Source organism: Phalacrocorax carbo, chromosome 30 (assembly GCF_963921805.1).
Source record: "Phalacrocorax carbo chromosome 30, bPhaCar2.1, whole genome shotgun sequence".
Taxonomy (NCBI): Eukaryota; Metazoa; Chordata; class Aves; order Suliformes; family Phalacrocoracidae; genus Phalacrocorax; species Phalacrocorax carbo.
Window position 1 is genome coordinate 487,072 of NC_087542.1, and position 21,309 is coordinate 508,380.

General features: G+C 69.0%; 2 protein-coding genes across 2 annotated transcripts; both read left to right on the forward strand.

Annotated features, from left to right (window-relative positions):
• Positions 1 to 1,034: 1,034 nt before the first annotated feature.
• S1PR5 (sphingosine-1-phosphate receptor 5) lies at positions 1,035 to 2,152 on the forward strand. Its single transcript, XM_064437118.1, has one exon. It carries the CDS (start codon positions 1,064 to 1,066, stop codon positions 2,150 to 2,152), a length of 1,089 nt encoding a protein of 362 aa, XP_064293188.1. The 5' UTR covers positions 1,035 to 1,063.
• A 2,875-nt stretch (positions 2,153 to 5,027) lies between these two features.
• KEAP1 (kelch like ECH associated protein 1) lies at positions 5,028 to 20,519 on the forward strand. The gene is made up of 6 exons (XM_064437320.1): positions 5,028 to 5,148; positions 7,912 to 8,590; positions 15,704 to 16,389; positions 17,808 to 18,013; positions 18,103 to 18,279; positions 20,062 to 20,519. Exons 2-6 carry the CDS (start codon positions 8,033 to 8,035, stop codon positions 20,226 to 20,228), a joined length of 1,794 nt encoding a protein of 597 aa, XP_064293390.1. The 5' UTR covers positions 5,028 to 5,148; positions 7,912 to 8,032; the 3' UTR covers positions 20,229 to 20,519.
• Positions 20,520 to 21,309: the final 790 nt, after the last annotated feature.

Here is a 21,309-nt window from a genome sequence, read left to right on the forward strand (position 1 = left end):
TGCAAGCATGCACTCGTGCACTGCCCCTTCTCTTGCACCCGTGCAAGTGTGCACTCGTGCACAGCCCCTTCTGTTGCACCCGTGCAAGCCTGCACTCGTGCACAGCCCATCTTGTTGCACCCGTGCAAGCGTGCACTCGTGCACAGCCCCTTCTCTTGCACCTGTGCAAGCCTGCACTCGTGCACAGCCCCTTCTGTTGCATCCGTGCAAGCCTGCACTCGTGCACAGCCCATCTTGTTGCACCCGTGCAAGCCTGCACTCGTGCACAGCCCATCTTGTTGCACCCGTGCAAGCCTGCACTCGTGCACAGCCCCTTCTGTTGCACCCGTGCAAGCCTGCACTCGTGCACAGCCCACCTTGTTGCACCCGTGCAAGCCTGCACTCGTGCACAGCCCCTTCTCTTGCACCTGTGCAAGCCTGCACTCGTGCACAGCCCCTTCTGTTGCACCCGTGCAAGCCTGCACTCGTGCACAGCCCCTTCTGTTGCACCCGTGCAAGCCTGCACACGTGCACAGCCCCTTCTCTTGCACCCGTGCAAGCCTGCACTCGTGCACAGCCCCTTCTGTTGCACCCGTGCAAGCCTGCACTCGTGCACAGCCCCTTCTGTTGCATCCGTGCAAGCCTGCACACGTGCACAGCCCATCTTGTTGCACCCGTGCAAGCCTGCACTCGTGCACAGCCCCTTCTGTTGCACCCGTGCAAGCCTGCACTCGTGCACAGCCCCTTCTGTTGCACCCGTGCAAGCCTGCACTCGTGCACAGCCCATCTTGTTGCACCCGTGCAAGCCTGCACTCGTGCACAGCCCCTTCTGTTGCACCCGTGCAAGCCTGCACTCCTGCACAGCCCACCTTGTTGCACCCGTGCAAGCCTGCACACGTGCACAGCCCCTTCTCTTGCACCCGTGCAAGCCTGCACTCGTGCACAGCCCATCTTGTTGCACCCGTGCAAGCCTGCACTCGTGCACAGCCCACCTTGTTGCACGCCGGCACCCTGGGCGCTCACCCCCCGCCCCCCGTCTCCCCCCGCAGCCCCCCACCATGTAGCCCCCCGCCAGCCCCCCGCCATGGCGCCGGGGCCCTTCCCGGAGGACGCCGTCCTCGCCCTCCACTACAACTACACGGGGAAGCTGCACGCGGGGCGCTACCGCCCCGGCCTTCGCCCGGAGACCCTCCTCTTCCTCCTGGTGTGCGGCTTCATCGTGGCGGAGAACCTGGTGGTGCTGGTGACCATCTGGAGGACCAAGAAGCTCCACTCGCCCATGTTCTACCTGCTGGGCAACCTCACGCTCTCCGACCTGCTGGCCGGCGTCGCCTACAGCGCCAACGTCGCCCTGTCGGGCGCCAACACCCTGCGGCTGACGCCGGCCTTGTGGTTCCTGCGCGAGGGCGGCGTCTTCCTCACCTTGGCCGCGTCGGTGCTGAGCCTGCTGGCCATCGCGGTGGAGCGGCACCTCACCATGGCGCGGGTGCGGGTGGCGCGGGGGCGCGGGCGGGGGCGCCTCTGGGGGCTGGTGGCGGCCAGCTGGGGGGTCTCGGCGGCCCTGGCGGCGCTGCCGGGGCTGGGGTGGAACTGCCTGGGCGACCTGGCGGCCTGTTCCACCGTCCTCCCGCTCTACTCCAAGCGCTACGTCTTCTTCTGCGTCGCCGTCTTCCTCGCCATCCTCCTCGCCATCGTCGTCCTCTACGCCCGCCTCTACCGCGCCGTCCGCCGCGCGGCCGGCCGCCGCCCCTCGCCGAAGCCCCCCGCCCTGCTGAAGACGGTGGCGGTGGTGGTGGGGACCTTCATCGCGTGTTGGTCGCCGCTCTTCCTCCTCCTCCTGCTGGACGCCTGGTGCTGCCCGCGGGCCTGCGCCGTGCTCTACCACGCCGACTACTTCTTGGGCTTGGCCATGGCCAACTCCCTGCTCAACCCCCTCATCTACACCGGCACCAGCCGGGAGATGTGCGGGGCCGTGCTGCGGCTGCTGCGGGGGGGCTGCGGGCGGGGCGGGGGGGCGCCGGCGGGGCGCGGGGGGCCGGCGGGGGCCCGCGGGGGCACCCTGGGGGCGCCCAGTTTGGGGGGGGGAAGCGGGAGGTCCTCGGGCGGGAGGAGGGGGGGGGACACCAGCGCGCTGGAAGGGGATGCCGGCGGGGCGGGGGTAGCGCAGGGGTGATGGGGGGGGGCTGGTGGGGGGGCCGGTGTCCGTGTGTCCCCCCCCTCCCCCCCCCCCGGTCCGGGATCACCCCCATCGTGTCCCATTCCCTGTCCCCGTGTCCCCTCCCCCTCCCTGGTCCTGGGCTCGTGTCTCCCCCCCCCCCGTGTCCCCACCATTGCCCTCCCCGTGTCCCCACCATTGCCCCCCCATGTCCCCACCATTGCCCCCCCGTGTCCCCACCATTGCCCCCCCGTGTCCCCACCATTGCTCCCCCCCGTGTCCCCACCATTGCCCCCCCGTGTCCCCACCATTGCCCCCCCGTGTCCCCACCATTGCTCCCCCCCGTGTCCCCACCATTGCCCCCCCGTGTCCCCACCATTGCCCCCCCCCGTGTCCCCACCATTGCCCCCCCGTGTCCCCACCATTGCCCCCCCCCGTGTCCCCACCATTGCCCCCCCCGTGTCCCCACCATTGCCCCCCCCCGTGTCCCCACCATTGCTCCCCCCCGTGTCCCCACCATTGCCCCCCCGTGTCCCCACCATTGCCCCCCCTGTGTCCCCACCATTGCTCCCCCCCCATGTCCCCACCATTGCTCCCCCCCCGTGTCCCCACCATTGCTCCCCCCCGTGTCCCCACCATTGCCCCCCCCGTGTCCCTCCCCCCCCGTGTCCCCACCATTGCCCCCCCCGTGTCCCCACCATTGCCCCCCCATGTCCCCACCATTGCCCCCCCCCCCCGTGTCTGTCCCAGCCCCCTCCCCCTCCCCTCCCTCGTCCCCATGTCCCCCTCCCCACCCCTCCCCCAACCCGGTCCTGGGCTCATCCCTCCCCCCCCCCCGTGCCCGCCCCTCCCCCCCCGCTCCTTCCACCCCCCTCCCGGTTTTGTAACGATTTTTTTATTAAAAGGCTTTTTTTGGAGACCCGCCCCTCCCCCCCCACCCCGAGCGCGACCGAGTGGGGACCCACGGGGGGCACGGGGAGGGGGCACGGGGTGTCACGGGGACACCCAGGGGGGGCACGGGGAGGGGGCACGGAGACACCCAGGGGGGGCACGGAGAGGGGGCACGGGGGGCACGGGGACACCCACGGGGGGCACGGGGAGGGGTCACGGGGAGGGGTCACGGGGACACCCACGGGGGCACGGGGAGGGGTCACGGGGGTCACGGGGACACCCACGGGGGCACGGGGAGGGGGCACGGGGAGGGGTCACGGGGGTCACGGGGACACCCACGGGGGGCACGGGGAGGGGGCACGGGGGTCACGGGGACACCCACGGGGGCACGGGGAGGGGGCACGGGGACACCCACGGGGGCACGGGGAGGGGGCACGGGGAGGGGTCACGGGGGTCACGGGGACACCCACGGGGGGCACGGGGAGGGGGCACGGGGAGGGGTCACGGGGGTCACGGGGACACCCACGGGGGGCACGGGGAGGGGGCACGGGGAGGGGTCACGGGGGTCACGGGGACACCCACGGGGGCACGGGGAGGGGGCACGGGGAGGGGTCACGGGGACACCCACGGGGGCACAGGGAGGGGTCACGGGGGTCACGGGGACACCCACGGGGGCACGGGGAGGGGGCACGGGGGTCACGGGGACACCCACGGGGGCACGGGGAGGGGGCACGGGGGTCACGGGGACACCCACGGGGGCACGGGGAGGGGTCACGGGGGTCACGGGGACACCCACGGGGGCACGGGGAGGGGGCACGGGGGGTCACGGGGACACCCACGGGGGCACGGGGAGGGGGCACGGGGGGTCACGGGGGTCACGGGGGCACGGGGAGGGGGCACGGGGGGTCACGGGGACACCCACGGGGGCACGGGGAGGGGTCACGGGGGTCACGGGGACACCCACGGGGGCATGGGGAGGGGGCACGGGGGGTCACGGGGACACCCACGGGGGCACGGGGAGGGGGCACGGGGAGGGGTCACGGGGGTCACGGGGACACCCACGGGGGGCACGGGGAGGGGGCACGGGGGTCACGGGGACACCCACGGGGGCATGGGGAGGGGTCACGGGGGGTCACGGGGGTCACGGGGACACCCACGGGGGGCACGGGGAGGGGGCACGGGGGGTCACGGGGGTCACGGGGACACCCACGGGGGCACGGGGAGGGGTCACGGGGGTCACGGGGACACCCACGGGGGCATGGGGAGGGGTCACGGGGGGTCACGGGGGTCACGGGGACACCCACGGGGGGCACGGGGAGGGGGCACGGGGGGTCACGGGGGTCACGGGGACACCCACGGGGGCACGGGGAGGGGGCACGGGGGGTCACGGGGACACCCACGGGGGCACGGGGAGGGGGCACGGGGGGTCACGGGGAGGGGGCACGGGGAGGGGTCATGGGGGGTCACGGGGACACCCACGGGGGCACGGGGAGGGGGCACGGGGGGTCACGGGGAGGGGGCACGGGGAGGGGTCATGGGGGGTCACGGGGACACCCACGGGGTCACGGGGAGGGGTCACGGGGAGGGGTCACGGGGGTCACGGGGACACCCACGGGGGCATGGGGAGGGGTCACGGGGGGTCACGGGGGTCACGGGGACACCCACGGGGGGCACGGGGAGGGGTCACGGGGGTCACGGGGACACCCACGGGGGCACGGGGAGGGGGCACCGGGGGCACCCAAGGGGGTCACGGGGAGGGGGCACGGGGGGCACGGGGACACCCCGGGGGGTCACGGGAGGGGGCACGGAGACACCCAGGGGTGGCACCGGGGGGCACCCCCGGGGGATCAGGGGACACCCCCGGGTGACAGCGGCAGGACCCCGACACCGTGGGGGCGGGGGGGGGGGGGGGGCCCGGGACGCCCCCACGGACGGCGCCGCCTCCGCCGCGGACTCTTATTCTGGCGGGGGGGGTGGGCGTGGCCGCCGTGACGTCACGCCCGGGGAGGGGCGTGGCCGCCGTGACTCTTACCGCGGCGGGGGCTCCGCGCCCTGCTTAGTCACGGCCCCCCCCGGCCCCCCCCCCGCCGCTCCCGCCGCCACCGGGGCCGCGCCACGGCCGGGTGAGACCCCCGGGACCCCCCCGGGACCCCCCCCCGCGACCCCCCGCCCGGCCCCGCCCCCAGGACCCTCCCCCCGGCGGGGTGGGGGGATGGGATTTGGGGTGGGGGGGGCGCTGGCTGCCTGCAGGGCCCCCCCCCCCCCCCCCCGGGAATCGTGGGGTTGGGGGGTCACGGGTCGGGACCATCCCTCCCCCCCCGGGGTGGAGGGTGGGTGCGGGGAGGGGGCGTGCATGGGGAAATGGGGGGGGCTGGGGGGGCTGGGGACACCCCCCCCGTGCCTCAATTTCCACGGGGGGTGCTCGGAACGATTTGGGGGGGGGGGGTTCCCTTCCCTCTCCTCACTCTGCCCCCCCCGTGCCTCAGCCCCCCCATCCCATGATGATTTGGGGGGAGGGTCCCGTGCCTCAGCCCCCCCATCCCGCCATGATTTGGGGGGAGGGTCCCGTGCCTCAGCCCCCCCATCCCATGATGATTTGGGGGGAGGGTCCCGTGCCTCAGCCCCCCCATCCCGCCATGATTTGGGGGGAGGGTCCCATGCCTCAGCCCCCCCATCCCGCCATGATTTGGGGGGAGGGTCCCGTGCCTCAGCCCCCCATCCCGCCATGATTTGGGGGGAGGGTCCCGTGCCTCAGCCCCCCATCCCATGATGATTTGGGGGGGAGGGTCCCGTGCCTCAGCCCCCCCATCCCATGATGATTTGGGGGGAGGGTCCCGTGCCTCAGCCCCCCCATCCCGCCATGATTTGGGGGCGAGGGTCCCGTGCCTCAGCCCCCCCATCCCATGATGATTTGGGGGGAGGGTCCCGTGCCTCAGCCCCCCCATCCCGCCATGATTTGGGGGGAGGGTCCCGTGCCTCAGCCCCCCCATCCCGCCATGATTTGGGGGCGAGGGTCCCGTGCCTCAGCCCCCCCATCCCATGATGATTTGGGGGGGAGGGTCCCGTGCCTCAGCCCCCCCATCCCATGATGATTTGGGGGGAGGGTCCCGTGCCTCAGCCCCCCCATCCCGCCATGATTTGGGGGCGAGGGTCCCGTGCCTCAGCCCCCCCATCCCATGATGATTTGGGGGGAGGGTCCCGTGCCTCAGCCCCCCCATCCCGCCATGATTTGGGGGGGAGGGTCCCGTGCCTCAGCCCCCTCATCCCGCCATGATTTGGGGGAGGGTCCCGTGCCTCAGCCCCCCCCATCCCGCCATGATTTGGGGGCGAGGGTCCCGTGCCTCAGCCCCCCCATCCCGCCATGATTTGGGGCGAGGGTCCCGTGCCTCAGCCCCCCCATCCCATGATGATTTGGGGGGAGGGTCCCGTGCCTCAGCCCCCCCATCCCGCCATGATTTGGGGGGGAGGGTCCCGTGCCTCAGCCCCCCCATCCCATGATGATTTGGGGGGAGGGTCCCGTGCCTCAGCCCCCCCATCCCGCCATGATTTGGGGGGGAGGGTCCCGTGCCTCAGCCCCCCCATCCCGCCATGATTTGGGGGGAGGGTCCCGTGCCTCAGCCCCCCCATCCCGCCATGATTTGGGGGGGAGGGTCCCGTGCCTCAGCCCCCCCATCCCGCCATGATTTGGGGGGAGGGTCCCGTGCCTCAGCCCCCCCATCCCATGATGATTTGGGGGGAGGGTCCCGTGCCTCAGCCCCCCCATCCCGCCATGATTTGGGGCGAGGGTCCCGTGCCTCAGCCCCCCCATCCCGCCATGATTTGGGGCGAGGGTCCCGTGCCTCAGCCCCCCCATCCCGCCATGATTTGGGGGGGAGGGTCCCGTGCCTCAGCCCCCCCATCCCATGATGATTTGGGGGGGAGGGTCCCGTGCCTCAGCCCCCCCATCCCACCATGATTTGGGGGGAGGGTCCCGTGCCTCAGCCCCCCATCCCGCCATGATTTGGGGGGGAGGGTCCCGTGCCTCAGCCCCCCCATCCCGCCATGATTTGGGGGGAGGGTCCCGTGCCTCAGCCCCCCATCCCATGATGATTTGGGGGGAGGGTCCCGTGCCTCAGCCCCCCCATCCCGCCATGATTTGGGGCGAGGGTCCCGTGCCTCAGCCCCCCCATCCCGCCATGATTTGGGGGGAGGGTCCCGTGCCTCAGCCCCCCCATCCCGCCATGATTTGGGGGGGAGGGTCCCGTGCCTCAGCCCCCCCATCCCGCCATGATTTGGGGGCGAGGGTCCCGTGCCTCAGCCCCCCCATCCCGCCATGATTTGGGGGGAGGGTCCCGTGCCTCAGCCCCCCATCCCATGATGATTTGGGGGGAGGGTCCCGTGCCTCAGCCCCCCCATCCCGCCATGATTTGGGGGCGAGGGTCCCGTGCCTCAGCCCCCCCATCCCGCCATGATTTGGGGGGAGGGTCCCGTGCCTCAGCCCCCCCATCCCGCCATGATTTGGGGGGAGGGTCCCGTGCCTCAGCCCCCCCATCCCGCCATGATTTGGGGGGAGGGTCCCGTGCCTCAGCCCCCCCATCCCGCCATGATTTGGGGGGAGGGTCCCGTGCCTCAGCCCCCCCATCCCGCCATGATTTGGGGCGAGGGTCCCGTGCCTCAGCCCCCCCATCCCATGATGATTTGGGGGGAGGGTCCCGTGCCTCAGCCCCCCCATCCCATGATGATTTGGGGGGAGGGTCCCGTGCCTCAGCCCCCCCATCCCGCCATGATTTGGGGGGAGGGTCCCGTGCCTCAGCCCCCCCATCCCGCCATGATTTGGGGGGAGGGTCCCGTGCCTCAGCCCCCCATCCCACCCCGCCCCCCTCTAACCCCCTCCCCTCTCTCCGCAGGTTCCCCCCCCCTCCAGCGCCGCCCCGTGCCCCCCCCCGTGGACGCCCCCCGTTCCCCCCTCGAGGAGCGGAGCCGTCTCTGGCGGGGAGCGGGGGCGGGGGGGGCTGCGATGCTGCGGCCATGTCCTCCCCGCCTCCCCCCGAATGCCAAGCGGAGGTGACCCCCTCGCCGGGGGGGGGGTCGGGCTCGTTCAGCTACAGCCTGGAGGAGCACCCCAAAGCCGCCCTGGCCGTGATGAACCAGCTGCGGCTGGAGCGGCAGCTCTGCGACGTCACCCTGCGCGTCCGCTACCGCCGCGACGTCCCCCCCGCCGACTTCCCCGCGCACAAAGTCGTCCTGGCCTCCTCCAGCCCCGTGTTCAAGGCCATGTTCACGACGGGCCTGAAGGAGCGGGGGATGGAGGTGATCCCCATCGAAGGCGTCCACCCCCGCGTCATGGAGCGGCTGGTGGAGTTCGCCTACACGGCCTCCATCTCCGTGGGCGAGAAGTGCGTCCTGCACGTCATGAACGGCGCCGTCATGTACCAGATCGACAGCGTCGTCCGCGCCTGCTGCGACTTCCTCGTCCAGCAGCTGCACCCCAGCAACGCCATCGGCATCGCCAACTTCGCCGAGCAGATCGGCTGCCTCGAGCTCCACCAGAAGGCCCGCGAGTACATCTACATGCACTTCGCCGAGGTGGGGGGGGCTTGGGGGGCGGTTTGGGGGGGGTTGGAGGGGATTTGGCGGGGGTTTGGGGGGGTTTGGGGGGGGTTTGGGGTGGGTTGGAGGGGATTTGGCGTGGGTTTGGGGTGGTTTGGGGGGTTTGGGGGGGATTTGGCGGGGGTTTGGGGTGGTTTGGGGGGATTTGGGGTGGGTTGGGGTGGGTTTGAGGTGGGTTGGGGTGGGTTTGAGGTGGGTTTGGGGGGTTTGGGGTGGTTTGGGGGGGATTTGAGGTGGGTTTGGGGGGATTTGAGGTGGGTTTGGGTGGTTTGGGGGGATTTGGGGTGGTTTGGGGGGATTTGGGGTGGGTTGGGGTGGGTTTGAGGTGGGTTGGGGTGGGTTTGAGGTGGGTTTGGGGGGTTTGGGGTGGATTGGGGTGGGTTGGGGGGTATTTGGGGGGGGTTGGGGTGGGTTTGAGGGGGTTTGGGGGGGTTTGGGGTGGGTTGGAGTGGGTTTGGGGGGGTTGGGGTGGCTTAGATTGGGTTTGGGGTGGGTTTGGGGTGGGTTGGAGTGGGTTTGGGGGGTTTGGGTTGGGTTTGGGGGGGGTTGGGGGGGGTTGGGGTGGCTTAGATTGGGTTTGGGGTGGGTTGGGGTGGGTTGGGTTTGGGGAGGTTTTGGGGTGGGTTTGGCGGGGGTTTGGGGGGGCTTTGGGGTGGGTTTGGGGGGCTTTGGGGTGGGTTAGGTAGGGTTTGGGGGGTTTGGGTTGGGTTTGGGGGAGTTTTGGGGGGTTGGAGTGGGTTTAGGGTGGGCTGGGGGGGTTGGGGTGGGTTTGGGGGTGGGCTTGGGGTGGGTTGGGGTGGGTTAGGTTGGGTTTGGGGGGGTTTGGGGGGGTTTTGGGGGGTTGGAGTGGGTTTGGGGTGGGTTGGGTTGGGTTTGGGGGTGGTTTGGGGGGGTTTGGGGGGGTGGGGGGGGCGTGGGAAAAAGTGGGAGGGGGGATGCGTGCGTCCCCGCGCAGAGGTTGGGGTGGGGGTCGGGGAGGGGGTTTGGGAGGAGGGGCGGAAGCCCTGCGTGAGGGGTGTTGGGGCATGGGAGGGAGGCACGTGGGGATGGGGGGGCCTGGGAGGAGCAAAGACCCCCCCCCAAGGGGCGTTGGGTCATGGGGGAGAGACCCCCAGGGATGGGGGGCAAGGAGGACCCCCCCAAGGGGCGTTGGGTCATGGGGGAGAGACCCCCGGGGCTGGGGAAGAGCGAGGTCCCACCCCCCCAGGGGATGGGGTCTGGGGAGTGGCCCCCCCACGTGGGCTGTTGGGGGTGTCGTAGAGCTGGGGGTCCCCCCCCAATAACGCAGAGTAAGGGGTCCCCCCTACCCCAGTAATTTAGAGCATGGGTGTCCCCCCCCCAGTAACGCATAGCGTGGGGTCCCAGCACCCCAATAATGCAAAGCCGGGGTCCCACGCACCCCCCCCATAGCACAGAGCTGGGGGTCCCAGCACCCCATTAATGCACAGTAGGGGGTCCCAGTGCCCCAATAGCACAGAGCCGGGGGGTCCCAGCACCCCAATAACAGAGAGCAGGGGGTCCCAGCGCCCCAATAGCACAGAGCTGGGGGGTCCCAGCACCCCAATACCAGAGAGCAGGGGGTCCCCGCACCCCAATAGCACAGAGCCGGGGGGTCCCAGCACCCCAATAACAGAGAGCAGGGGGTCCCAGCGCCCCAATAGCACAGAGCTGGGGGGTCCCAGCACCCCAATACCAGAGAGCAGGGGGTCCCCGCACCCCAATAGCACAGAACAGGGGGTCCCAGCGCCCCAATAACAGAGAGCAGGGGGTCCCCGCACCCCAATAGCACAGAACAGGGGGTCCCAGCGCCCCAATAGCACAGAGCCGGGGGGTCCCAGCGCCCCAATAGCACAGAGCTGGGGGTCCCCACACCCCAATAGCTCAGAGCAGGGGGTCCCAGCGCCCCGATAGCACAGAGCAGGGGGTCCCAGCACCCCAATAGCACAGAGCGGGGGGTCCCAGCACCCCAATAACAGAGAGCAGGGGGTCCCAGCGCCCCAATAGCACAGAGCTGGGGGTCCCAGCGCCCCAATAGCACAGAGCTGGGGGTCCCAGCACCCCAATAACAGAGAGCAGGGGGTCCCAGCGCCCCAATAGCACAGAGCCGGGGGGTCCCAGCGCCCCAATAGCACAGAGCAGGGGGTCCCAGCGCCCCAATAGCACAGAGCCGGGGGGGTCCCAGCGCCCCAATAGCACAGAGCTGGGGGTCCCAGCGCCCCAATAGCACAGAGCAGGGGGTCCCCACACCCCAATAGCACAGAGCAGGGGGTCCCAGCGCCCCAATAGCTCAGAGCAGGGGGTCCCAGCACCCCAATAGCACAGAGCTGGGGGTCCCAGCACCCCAATAGCTCAGAGCAGGGGGGTCCCCGCACCCCAATAGCACAGAGCCGGGGGTCCCCACACCCCAATAGCACAGAGCAGGGGGTCCCCACACCCCAATAGCACAGAGCTGGGGGTCCCAGCACCCCAATAGCTCAGAGCAGGGGGGTCCCCACACCCCAATAGCACAGAGCAGGGGGTCCCCACACCCCAATAGCACAGAGCTGGGGGTCCCAGCGCCCCAATAGCTCAGAGCCGGGGGGTCCCAGCACCCCAATAGCTCAGAGTAGGGGGGTCCCAGCGCCCCAATAGCACAGAGCAGGGGGGTCCCCACACCCCAATAGCACAGAGCAGGGGGGTCCCAGCACCCCAATAGCACAGAGCTGGGGGTCCCCACACCCCAATAGCACAGAGCAGGGGGTTCCCCGCTACCCCAATAACACAGAGACAGGGGGTCCCAGCGCCCCAATAGCACAGAGCCGGGGGGTCCCAGTGCCCCAATAGCTCAGAGTTGGGGGTCCCCACACCCCAATAGCACAGAGCCGGGGGTCCCCACACCCCAATAGCACAGAACAGGGGGTCCCAGTGCCCCAATAGCTCAGAGCTGGGGGTCCCCACACCCCAATAGCACAGAGCTGGGGGTCCCAGCGCCCCAATAGCTCAGAGCCGGGGGTCCCCACACCCCAATAGCACAGAGCCGGGGGTCCCCACACCCCAATAGCACAGAGCAGGGGGGTCCCCACACCCCAATAGCTCAGAGCCGGGGGTCCCCACACCCCAATAGCACAGAGCCGGGGGTCCCCACACCCCAATAACACAGAGCCGGGGGTCCCAGCCCCCCTTACCACCACCCAGAGCCGTGTCGGAGCAGGGCAAGGGTCGGGTGCCGGGAAGCAGGACGTGGCGGGGGGTGTGTGTGGGGGATGTTTTGGGGTGCTGCCCCCCCTCACCCTGTTCCCCCCCGCCCCCGGCGCAGGTGTCGAAGCAGGAGGAGTTCTTCAACCTGTCGCACTGCCAGCTGGCGACGCTGTGCCCCCCGCCGCGGGGGGGGGGTCCCTGCACCCCAATAGCACAGAGCTGGGGGTCCCCACACCCCAATAGCACAGAGCTGGGGGGTCCCCGCACCCCAATAGCACAGAGCAGGGGGGTCCCCACACCCCAATAGCTCAGAACAGGGGGTCCCAGCGCCCCAATAGCACAGAGCAGGGGGGTCCCCACACCCCAATAGCACAGAGCCGGGGGTCCCAGCACCCCAATAGCTCAGAGCTGGGGGTCCCCACACCCCAATAGCACAGAGCTGGGGGGTCCCCACACCCCAATACCACAGAGCTGGGGGTCCCCACACCCCAATAGCACAGAACAGGGGGTCCCCACACCCCAATAACACAGAGTTGGGGGTCCCCGCACCCCAATAGCACAGAGCTGGGGGTCCCAGCACCCCAATAGCACAGAGCAGGGGGTCCCCACACCCCAATAGCACAGAGCTGGGGGTCCCCACGCCCCAATAGCACAGAACAGGGGGTCCCAGTGCCCCAATAGCTCAGAGCAGGGGGTCCCCACACCCCAATAGCACAGAGCCGGGGGTCCCCACACCCCAATAGCACAGAGCTGGGGGTCCCAGCACCCCAACAACACAGAGCCGGGGGTCCCAGCCCCCCTTACCACCACCCAGAGCCGTGTCGGAGCAGGGCAAGGGTCGGGTGCCGGGAAGCAGGACGTGGCGGGGGGTGTGTGTGGGGGATGTTTTGGGGTGCTGCCCCCCCTCACCCCGTTCCCCCCCGCCCGCGGCGCAGGTGTCGAAGCAGGAGGAGTTCTTCAACCTGTCGCACTGCCAGCTGGCGACGCTGTGCCCCCCGCCGCGGGGGGGGGTCCCTGCACCCCAATAGCACAGAGCTGGGGGTCCCCGCACCGCAATAGCACAGAGCCGGGGGTCCCCACACCCCAATAGCACAGAGCTGGGGGTCCCAGCACCCCAATAGCACAGAGCAGGGGGGTCCCCACACCCCAATAGCTCAGAGCTGGGGGTCCCAGCGCCCCAATAGCACAGAGCAGGGGGGTCCCCACACCCCAATAGCACAGAGCAGGGGGGTCCCAGCACCCCAATAGCACAGAACAGGGGGTCCCAGCGCCCCAATAACAGAGAGCAGGGGGGTCCCCGTGCCCCAATAGCTCAGAGCAGGGGGGTCCCCACACCCCAATAGCACAGAGCCGGGGGTCCCCACACCCCAATAGCACAGAGCTGGGGGTCCCAGCACCCCAATAACACAGAGCCGGGGGTCCCAGCCCCCCTTACTACCACCCAGAGCCGTGTCGGAGCAGGGCAAGGGTCGGGTGCCGGGAAGCAGGACGTGGCGGGGGGTGTGTGTGGGGGATGTTTTGGGGTGCTGCCCCCCCTCACCCCGTTCCCCCACCCCCGGCGCAGGTGTCGAAGCAGGAGGAGTTCTTCAACCTGTCGCACTGCCAGCTGGCGACGCTGTGCCCCCCGCCGCGGGGGGGGGTCCCTGCACCCCAATAGCACAGAGCCGGGGGGTCCCCGCACCCCAATAGCACAGAGCCGGGGGGTCCCAGCACCCCAATAGCATAGAGCTGGGGGGTCCCAGCACCCCAATAGCACAGAGCCGGGGGGTCCCCACACCCCAATAGCACAGAGCCGGGGGTCCCAGCCCCCTATAACACCACCCAGAGCCGTGTCGGAGCAGGGCAAGGGTCGGGTGCCGGGAAGCAGGACGTGGCGGGGGGTGTGTGTGGGGTGTGTGTGGGGGATGTTTTGGGGTGCTGCCCCCCCTCACCCCGTTCCCCCCCGCCCCCGGCGCAGGTGTCGAAGCAGGAGGAGTTCTTCAACCTGTCGCACTGCCAGCTGGCGACGCTGTGCCCCCCGCCGCGGGGGGGGGTCCCTGCACCCCAATAGCACAGAGCCGGGGGTCCCAGTGCCCCAATAGCACAGAGCAGGGGGGTCCCAGCGCCCCAATAGCACAGAGCAGGGGGGTCCCCACACCCCAATAGCACAGAGCAGGGGGGTCCCAGCGCCCCAATAGCACAGAGCAGGGGGGTCCCCACACCCCAATAGCACAGAGCAGGGGGGTCCCAGCGCCCCAATAGCACAGAGCAGGGGGGTCCCCACACCCCAATAGCACAGAGCTGGGGGTCCCAGCGCCCCAATAGCACAGAGCAGGGGGGTCCCCACACCCCAATAGCACAGAGCAGGGGGGTCCCAGCACCCCAATAGCTCAGAGCCGGGGGTCCCAGCACCCCAATAACACAGAGCTGGGGGTCCCAGCCCCCTATAACACCACCCAGAGCCGTGTCGGAGCAGGGCAAGGGTCGGGTGCCGGGAAGCAGGACGTGGCGGGGGGTGTGTGTGGGGGATGTTTTGGGGTGCTGCCCCCCCTCACCCCGTTCCCCCCCGCCCGCGGCGCAGGTGTCGAAGCAGGAGGAGTTCTTCAACCTGTCGCACTGCCAGCTGGCGACGCTGTGCCCCCCGCCGCGGGGGGGGGTCCCTGCACCCCAATAGCACAGAGCCGGGGGGTCTCAGCACCCCAATAGCACAGAGCCGGGGGTGCCCACACCCCAATAGCACAGAGCTGGGGGTGCCCACACCCCAATAGCACAGAGCAGGGGGTCCCAGCACCCCAATAGCACAGAGCCGGGGGTGCCCACACCCCAATAGCACAGAGCTGGGGGTGCCCACACCCCAATAGCACAGAGCCGGGGGGTCTCAGCACCCCAATAGCACAGAGCCGGGGGTGCCCACACCCCAATAGCACAGAGCTGGGGGTCCCAGCACCCCAATAGCACAGAGCAGGGGGGTCCCCACACCCCAATAGCACAGAGCAGGGGGGTCCCAGCACCCCAATAGCACAGAGCCGGGGGGTCCCCGCACCCCAATAGCACAGAGCCGGGGGTCCCCACACCCCAATAGCACAGAGCAGGGGGGTCCCCACACCCCAATAGCTCAGAGCTGGGGGTCCCAGCACCCCAATAGCACAGAGCTGGGGGGTCCCAGCACCCCAATAGCACAGAACAGGGGGTCCCAGCGCCCCAATAACAGAGAGCAGGGGGGTCCCCGCGCCCCAATAGCTCAGAGCAGGGGGGTCCCCACACCCCAATAGCACAGAGCCGGGGGTCCCCACACACCAATAGCTCAGAGCAGGGGGGTCCCCACACCCCAATAGCTCAGAGCAGGGGGTCCCAGCACCCCAATAGCACAGAGCCGGGGGTCCCCACACCCCAATAGCACAGAGCAGGGGGTCCCAGCACCCCAATAGCTCAGAGCAGGGGGGTCCCAGCACCCCAATAGCACAGAGCTGGGGGTCCCCACACCCCAATAGCACAGAGCTGGGGGTCCCCACACCCCAATAGCTCAGAGCAGGGGGGTCCCAGCACCCCAATAGCTCAGAGCAGGGGGGTCCCAGCACCCCAATAGCACAGAGCTGGGGGTCCCCACACCCCAATAGCACAGAGCTGGGGGGTCCCCGCACCCCAATAGCACAGAGCCGGGGGTCCCAGCACCCCAATAGCACAGAGCCGGGGGTCCCCACACCCCAATAGCTCAGAGCAGGGGGGTCCCCACACCCCAATAGCTCAGAGCCGGGGGTCCCAGCCCCCCAATAACACAGAGCCGGGGGTCCCAGCCCCCTATAACACCACCCAGAGCCGTGTCGGAGCAGGGCAAGGGTCGGGTGCCGGGAAGCAGGACGTGGCGGGGGGTGTGTGTGGGGGATGTTTTGGGGTGCTGCCCCCCCTCACCCCGTTCCCCCGCCCCCGGCGCAGGTGTCGAAGCAGGAGGAGTTCTTCAACCTGTCGCACTGCCAGCTGGCGACGCTGCTGAGCCGCGACGAGCTGAACGTGCGCTGCGAGTCGGAGGTTTTCCACGCCTGCATCAACTGGGTGAAGCACGACTGCGCCAACCGGCGCCTCTACGTGCAGGCGCTGCTCCGCGCCGTGCGCTGCCATTCCCTCACCCCGCACTTCCTCCAGATGCAGCTCCAAAAGTGCGAGATCCTCCGCGCCGATTCCCGCTCCAAGGATTACCTGGCGCAGATTTTCCAGGATTTAACCCTTCACAAACCCACCCAAGTCTTACCCTGCCGGACCCCCAAGGTCGGCCAACTCATCTACACCGCCGGCGGGTATTACCGCCAGTCCTTGAGCTACCTGGAAGCCTTCAACCCTCGCGACGGCTCCTGGATCCGTCTGGCCGACCTCCAGGTCCCCCGGAGCGGCCTGGGGGGTTGCGTGGTGGGGGGGCTTTTCTACGCCGTGGGGGGACGCAATAATTCCCCCGACGGCAACACGGACTCGGCGGCCATCGATTGCTACAACCCCATGACGAACCGGTGGTCTCCCTGCGCCCCCATGAGCGTCCCCCGCAACCGCATCGGGGTGGGGGTCATCGACGGAATGATTTACGCCGTGGGGGGGTCGCACGGATGCATCCATCATAGCAGCGTGGAGAGGTGAGGGGGGGGCTTGGGGGGCTTGGGGGGGGTGTAAAACAAGCGCTGGGGGTGCCCTGGGGGGTGGGGAGTCCCGAATCTGCCCCTGGAGGGGGGGGCAAAAGCTGTCCCGGGGGCACAAATCTGCTCCTGGGGGGGTGAAAATCTGCCCCCGGGGGGGGCACAAACCTGTCCCCAAAGCTGAAAACAGAAGCCCCGTGGGAGGGGGCACAAATTGGCCGTGGGGGACCCCAGATCTGCCCCAAAGCTGGTAACAGGAGCCCTGGGGGCAAAATATGCCCTGGGGGGGGTCAAAATCTGCCCGAGGGGGGCCCCAAATCTGCCCCAAGGCTGATAACAGGAGCCCTGGGGGCCAAAATCTGCCCCATGGCAGGTCAAAATCTGCCCCAAAGCTGATAACAGGAGCCCTGGGGGCAAAATATGCCCCAGGGGGGTCAAATCCATCCTGGGGGGGGCCCAAATATGCCCCAAGGCTGATAACGCAAGTGTTGGGGGGGCCCAAATCTGCCCGTGGGCTGATGACACAAGCCCTGGGGGGTCCCAAATCTGCCCTGGGGGGGCCCAAATCTGCTTGTGGGCTGATGACACAAGCCCTGGGGGTCCCAAATCTGCCCTGGGGGTCCCAAATCTGCCTGTGGGCTGACGACACAAGCCCTGGGGGGTCCCAAATCTGCCCTGGGGGGTCCCAAATCTGCCCTGGGGGTCCCAAATCTGCCTGTGGGCTGACGACACAAGCCCTGGGGGGGCCCAAATCTGTCCTGGGGGGGCCCAAATCTGCCTGTGGGCTGATGACACAAGCCCTGGGGGGTCCCAAATCTGCCCTGGGGGTCCCAAATCTGCCTGTGGGCTGATGACACAAGCCCTGGGGGGTCCCAAATCTGCCCTGGGGGTCCCAAATCTGCCTGTGGGCTGACGACACAAGCCCTGGGGGGTCCCAAATCTGCCCTGGGGGGGCCCAAATCTGCCTGTGGGCTGATGACACAAGCCCTGGGGGGGCCCACATCTGCCCTGGGGGTCCCAAATCTGCCCTGGGGCTGATGACACAAGCCCTGGGGGTCCCAAATCTCCCCCAAAGCTGATGACACAAGCCCTGGGGGGGGCCCACATCTGCCCTGGGGGGGCCCAAATCTGCCCTGGGGCTGATGACACAAGCCCTGGGGGTCCCAAATCTCCCCCAAAGCTGATGACACAAGCCCTGGGGGGGGGGGGGGGGGGCACAAATATACCTTGGGGGGGGCCAGTTTTGCCCCTGGGGGGCCCAGATCAGCCGTGGGGGTGGGGGTGGGGGGGCGATAACCCCAGCCCAGCCCCGCAGCGGGTCTAACTGGGGTCTGCACACCCCCCCCCCCGCCCCCCCGTGGGTGCCAGGGACCCCCGCCGCGGCGCTCAGACCCCTCTCTCGTGTTCCCCCCCCCCAGGTACGAGCCGGAGCGGGACGAGTGGGAGCTGGTGGCGCCGATGCTGACGCGGCGCATCGGGGTGGGGGTGGCGGTTCTCAACCGCCTCCTTTACGCCGTGGGGGGGTTCGACGGCAGCACCCGCCTCCGCTCGGCCGAGTGCTACCACCCCGAGCGCGACGCCTGGCGAGCCATCGCCCCCATGGCCACCATCCGCAGCGGCGCCGGTGAGACGGGCGCGGGGCTGGGGGGGGATCCTGGAGGGGTTGGAGGGGGTCTGACCCACTTCTCCTCCCCCCCCCCCCCACACACACAGGGGTCTGCGCCCTCAATAACTGCATTTACGCCATGGGGGGCTACGACGGGACGGACCAGCTCAACAGCACCGAGCGCTACGAGGTGGAGACGGACGCGTGGACCTTCGTGGCGCCCATGCGGTACCGGCGCAGCGCCCTCGGCGTCACCGTCTACCAGGGCAAGATCTACGTCTTGGGTAAGTCTGGGGGTCTTTGGGGGTCCCTGGGGTTCTCGGGGGTCCCTAGAGGGGCCCTCAGACCTTTTTTTTGGGGTCCTCTGGGGATTCTCAGGGGGTCCCTGGACCTTTTTGAGGATCCCTCGGGCTTTCTGAGGTCCCTGGGGGTCCTCGGACCTTTTTGGGGGTCCCTCGTGGGGTCCTTGGACCTTTTTGGGGGTCCCTAGGCATTCTCTGGGGTCCCTGTGGTTCTTGGGGGTCCTCGGACCTTTTTGGGGGTCCCTGTGGGTTCTCTTGAGCCCCTGGGGGTCCTTGGACCTTTCTGGGGGTCCCTAGACCTTTCTGGGGGTCCCTAGGCATTCTCTGGGGTCCCTGTGGTTCTTGGGGGTCTTCTGGAGTCCTTAGGGGGGTCCTTGGACCTTTTTGGGCATCCTCTGGGGGTTCTCGGGGAGTCCCTGGATCTTTTTGGGGGTCCCTCACATAGTCCTTGGGTGGTTCTTGGACCTTTTTGGGGGTTCCTGGGTGTCCTCTGAGTGTCCCTGGACCCTTTTGAGGGTCCCTGGGGGTCCTTGGACCTTTTTGGGGGTCCCTCACATAGTCCTTGGGTGGTTCTTGGACCTTTTCGGGGGTTCCTGGGTGTCCTCTGAGTGTCCCTGGACCCTTTTGAGGGTCCCTAGGGGTTCTTGGGGGTCCTTGGACCTTTTTGGGGGGTTCTTGGGGGTCCGTGGGGGTCCTCAGACCTTTTTGGCGGTCCTTTGACAGTCCCCAGGGTTTCTCGGGGGGGGTCCCCAGGTCCTCTGGGGGTCCCTGGGGTCCTCAAGGGTCCTCTGGACCTTCTTGGGGGTTCTTTGGGGTCCTCAGGGGTGCTCAAGGGTTCTCTGGGGGTCCCCAGCATTTCTCTGGGGTCCTCAAGGGTCCTTAAGGGTCCCTGGGGTTCTCAGAGATTCTTGGGGTTCCTCGAGGGTTTTCTGGGGGTCCCCAGGGGTTCCTCAAGGGTCCTCTGAGGTCCTCGGGAGTTCTCTGGAGCTTCTCGGGGGTCCTCTGGGGGTCCCTCAAGGGTTCTCAAGAGTACCCAAGGGTTCTCTGGGGGCCACTGGAGCTTCTTGGGGGTCCCTGGGGGGGTTCTTAGGGGGTGCTCTGGGGTCTCTGGGGGCCACTGGAGCTTCTTGGGGGGTCCTGGGGGGTTCTTAGGGGATGCTCTGGGGTCCCTGAGGGGCACTGGAGCTTCTTGGGGGTCCCTGGGCGGTTCTTAGGGGGTGCTCTGGGGTCCCTGAGGGGCACTGGAGCTTCTTGGGGGTCCCTGGGCGGTTCTTAGGGGGTGCTCTGGGGTCCCTGAGGGGCACTGGAGCTTCTTGGTGTGCTCTGTGGGGTTCTTAGGGGATGCTCTGGGGTCCCTGGGGGCCACTGGAGCTTCTTGGGGGTCCCTGGGGGGTTCTTAATGGGTGCTCTGGGATCTCTGGTGCCCACTGGAGCTTCTTGGGGGTCCCTGGGGGTTCTTAGGGGGTGCTCTGGGGTCCCTGGGGGCCACTGGAGCTTCTTGGGGGTTCCTGGGGGTTCTTAGGGGGTGCTCTGGGGTCCCTGGGGGCCACTGGAGCTTCTTGGGGGTCCCTGGGGGTTCTTAGGGGGTGCTCTGGGGTCCCTGGGGGCCACTGGAGCTTCTTGGGAGTCCCTGGGCGGTTCTTAGGGGGTGCTCTGGGGTCCCTGGGGGGCACTGGAGCTTCTTGGGGGTCCCTGGGGGTCTCGGGGGTCCCCCCAGTGTTGCCGGTGAGAGCGGGGAGAGCCGCAAGGGTCCCGTCTCGGCAGGAGGCTACGACGGCCACACGTTCCTGGACTCGGTGGAGTGCTACGACCCGGCGGCGGACGCGTGGACGGAGGTGACGCGGATGACGTCGGGCCGCAGCGGCGTGGGGGTGGCCATCACCATGGAGCCGTGCCGCGAGCAAACCCAGCGCCCCGACTGCCCCTGCTAACCCCGGCGCCGCCGTGGGGGGAGACGGAACCGCGGCGGGTTCCCCCACCCCAGCACCCCCCCTCCACCCCCCCAGCACCCTTCCTTGACCCCACGGCGGCGGATAAATGCCACGGACAGCTCGCGGGGGGGGGTGGGGGGGCCGTGGCACCCCCAAAATCCCCCCCAAACCCTGAGTTTGGGGAGAGGGAAGCCGGATTCGCACCCGCCTTCCAGCCCGGCAGCCGACTGACTGGTTTTAATGATTTCCAAATCTTGTTACATGAATAAAAGAGACTTTTTTTGCGATGAAGCCGGGGCGGGGGGGGGGCGTTTCGGCGAGGGGGGGCCGCGTGTCGGCGTCGCCCGACCCGTGCCGCGCTGCTCACCACGCCGTGGGCACCAGGCTCCACAGGTAGTCGCTGACGAAGCAGCGGGAGTGGCGGCTGCCGTCGATGTCGATGGGTTGAGCGATGTCGGGGCCGTAATGGACTGGTTTGGGGTTGTTTGGTTTTTTTTTTGGGGGGGGAAGGGATGGAAAGAAGAACACGGTGTGGGTTAAAGGGGGGGGCGGGGGATTGGGGGTGGTGTGGGGGGATGTGGGGGGACACTCACTGCCTTTGATCTGCGTCGGCTCGGCCTCGTAATCCCAGTCGATGCGGCTGATTTTGTAGTAGAGCTGCGTCACGTAGCTGCGGGGGGGGACAGGGGAGGGCTCGGAGGTGTTTTGGGGTGCCCCCACCCCCACCCCCCCGCTTTTAACCCCCCCTCAACTCACGCGGCAGAGGGCACGGTGTCTTCCTCCCGCTCCGTGTCTTCCTCCAGGCGCCGGCTCTCCTCCCGCAGCTCCTCCAGCTCCCGTCGCAGGGCCGTGGGGCGGTGAAGGGAGATACGAGCAGAGTGGGGACCCCCCCCCCAGATAAAGGACAACGGGGAGCATCCCCCACCCCCCAAAAAGGATATTTATTGCTGGTTTCCAAGCTGGCACCGGCCTCCCGCGCCTGAATCAGCTCCGCTTCCAGCTCCTGCAGCCGCCGGAGGCATCGCTGGAGCTCGCTCTCCCGGTCCAGGAGGGTCCGCGCCACCGTCTCCTCGGCCGTGGC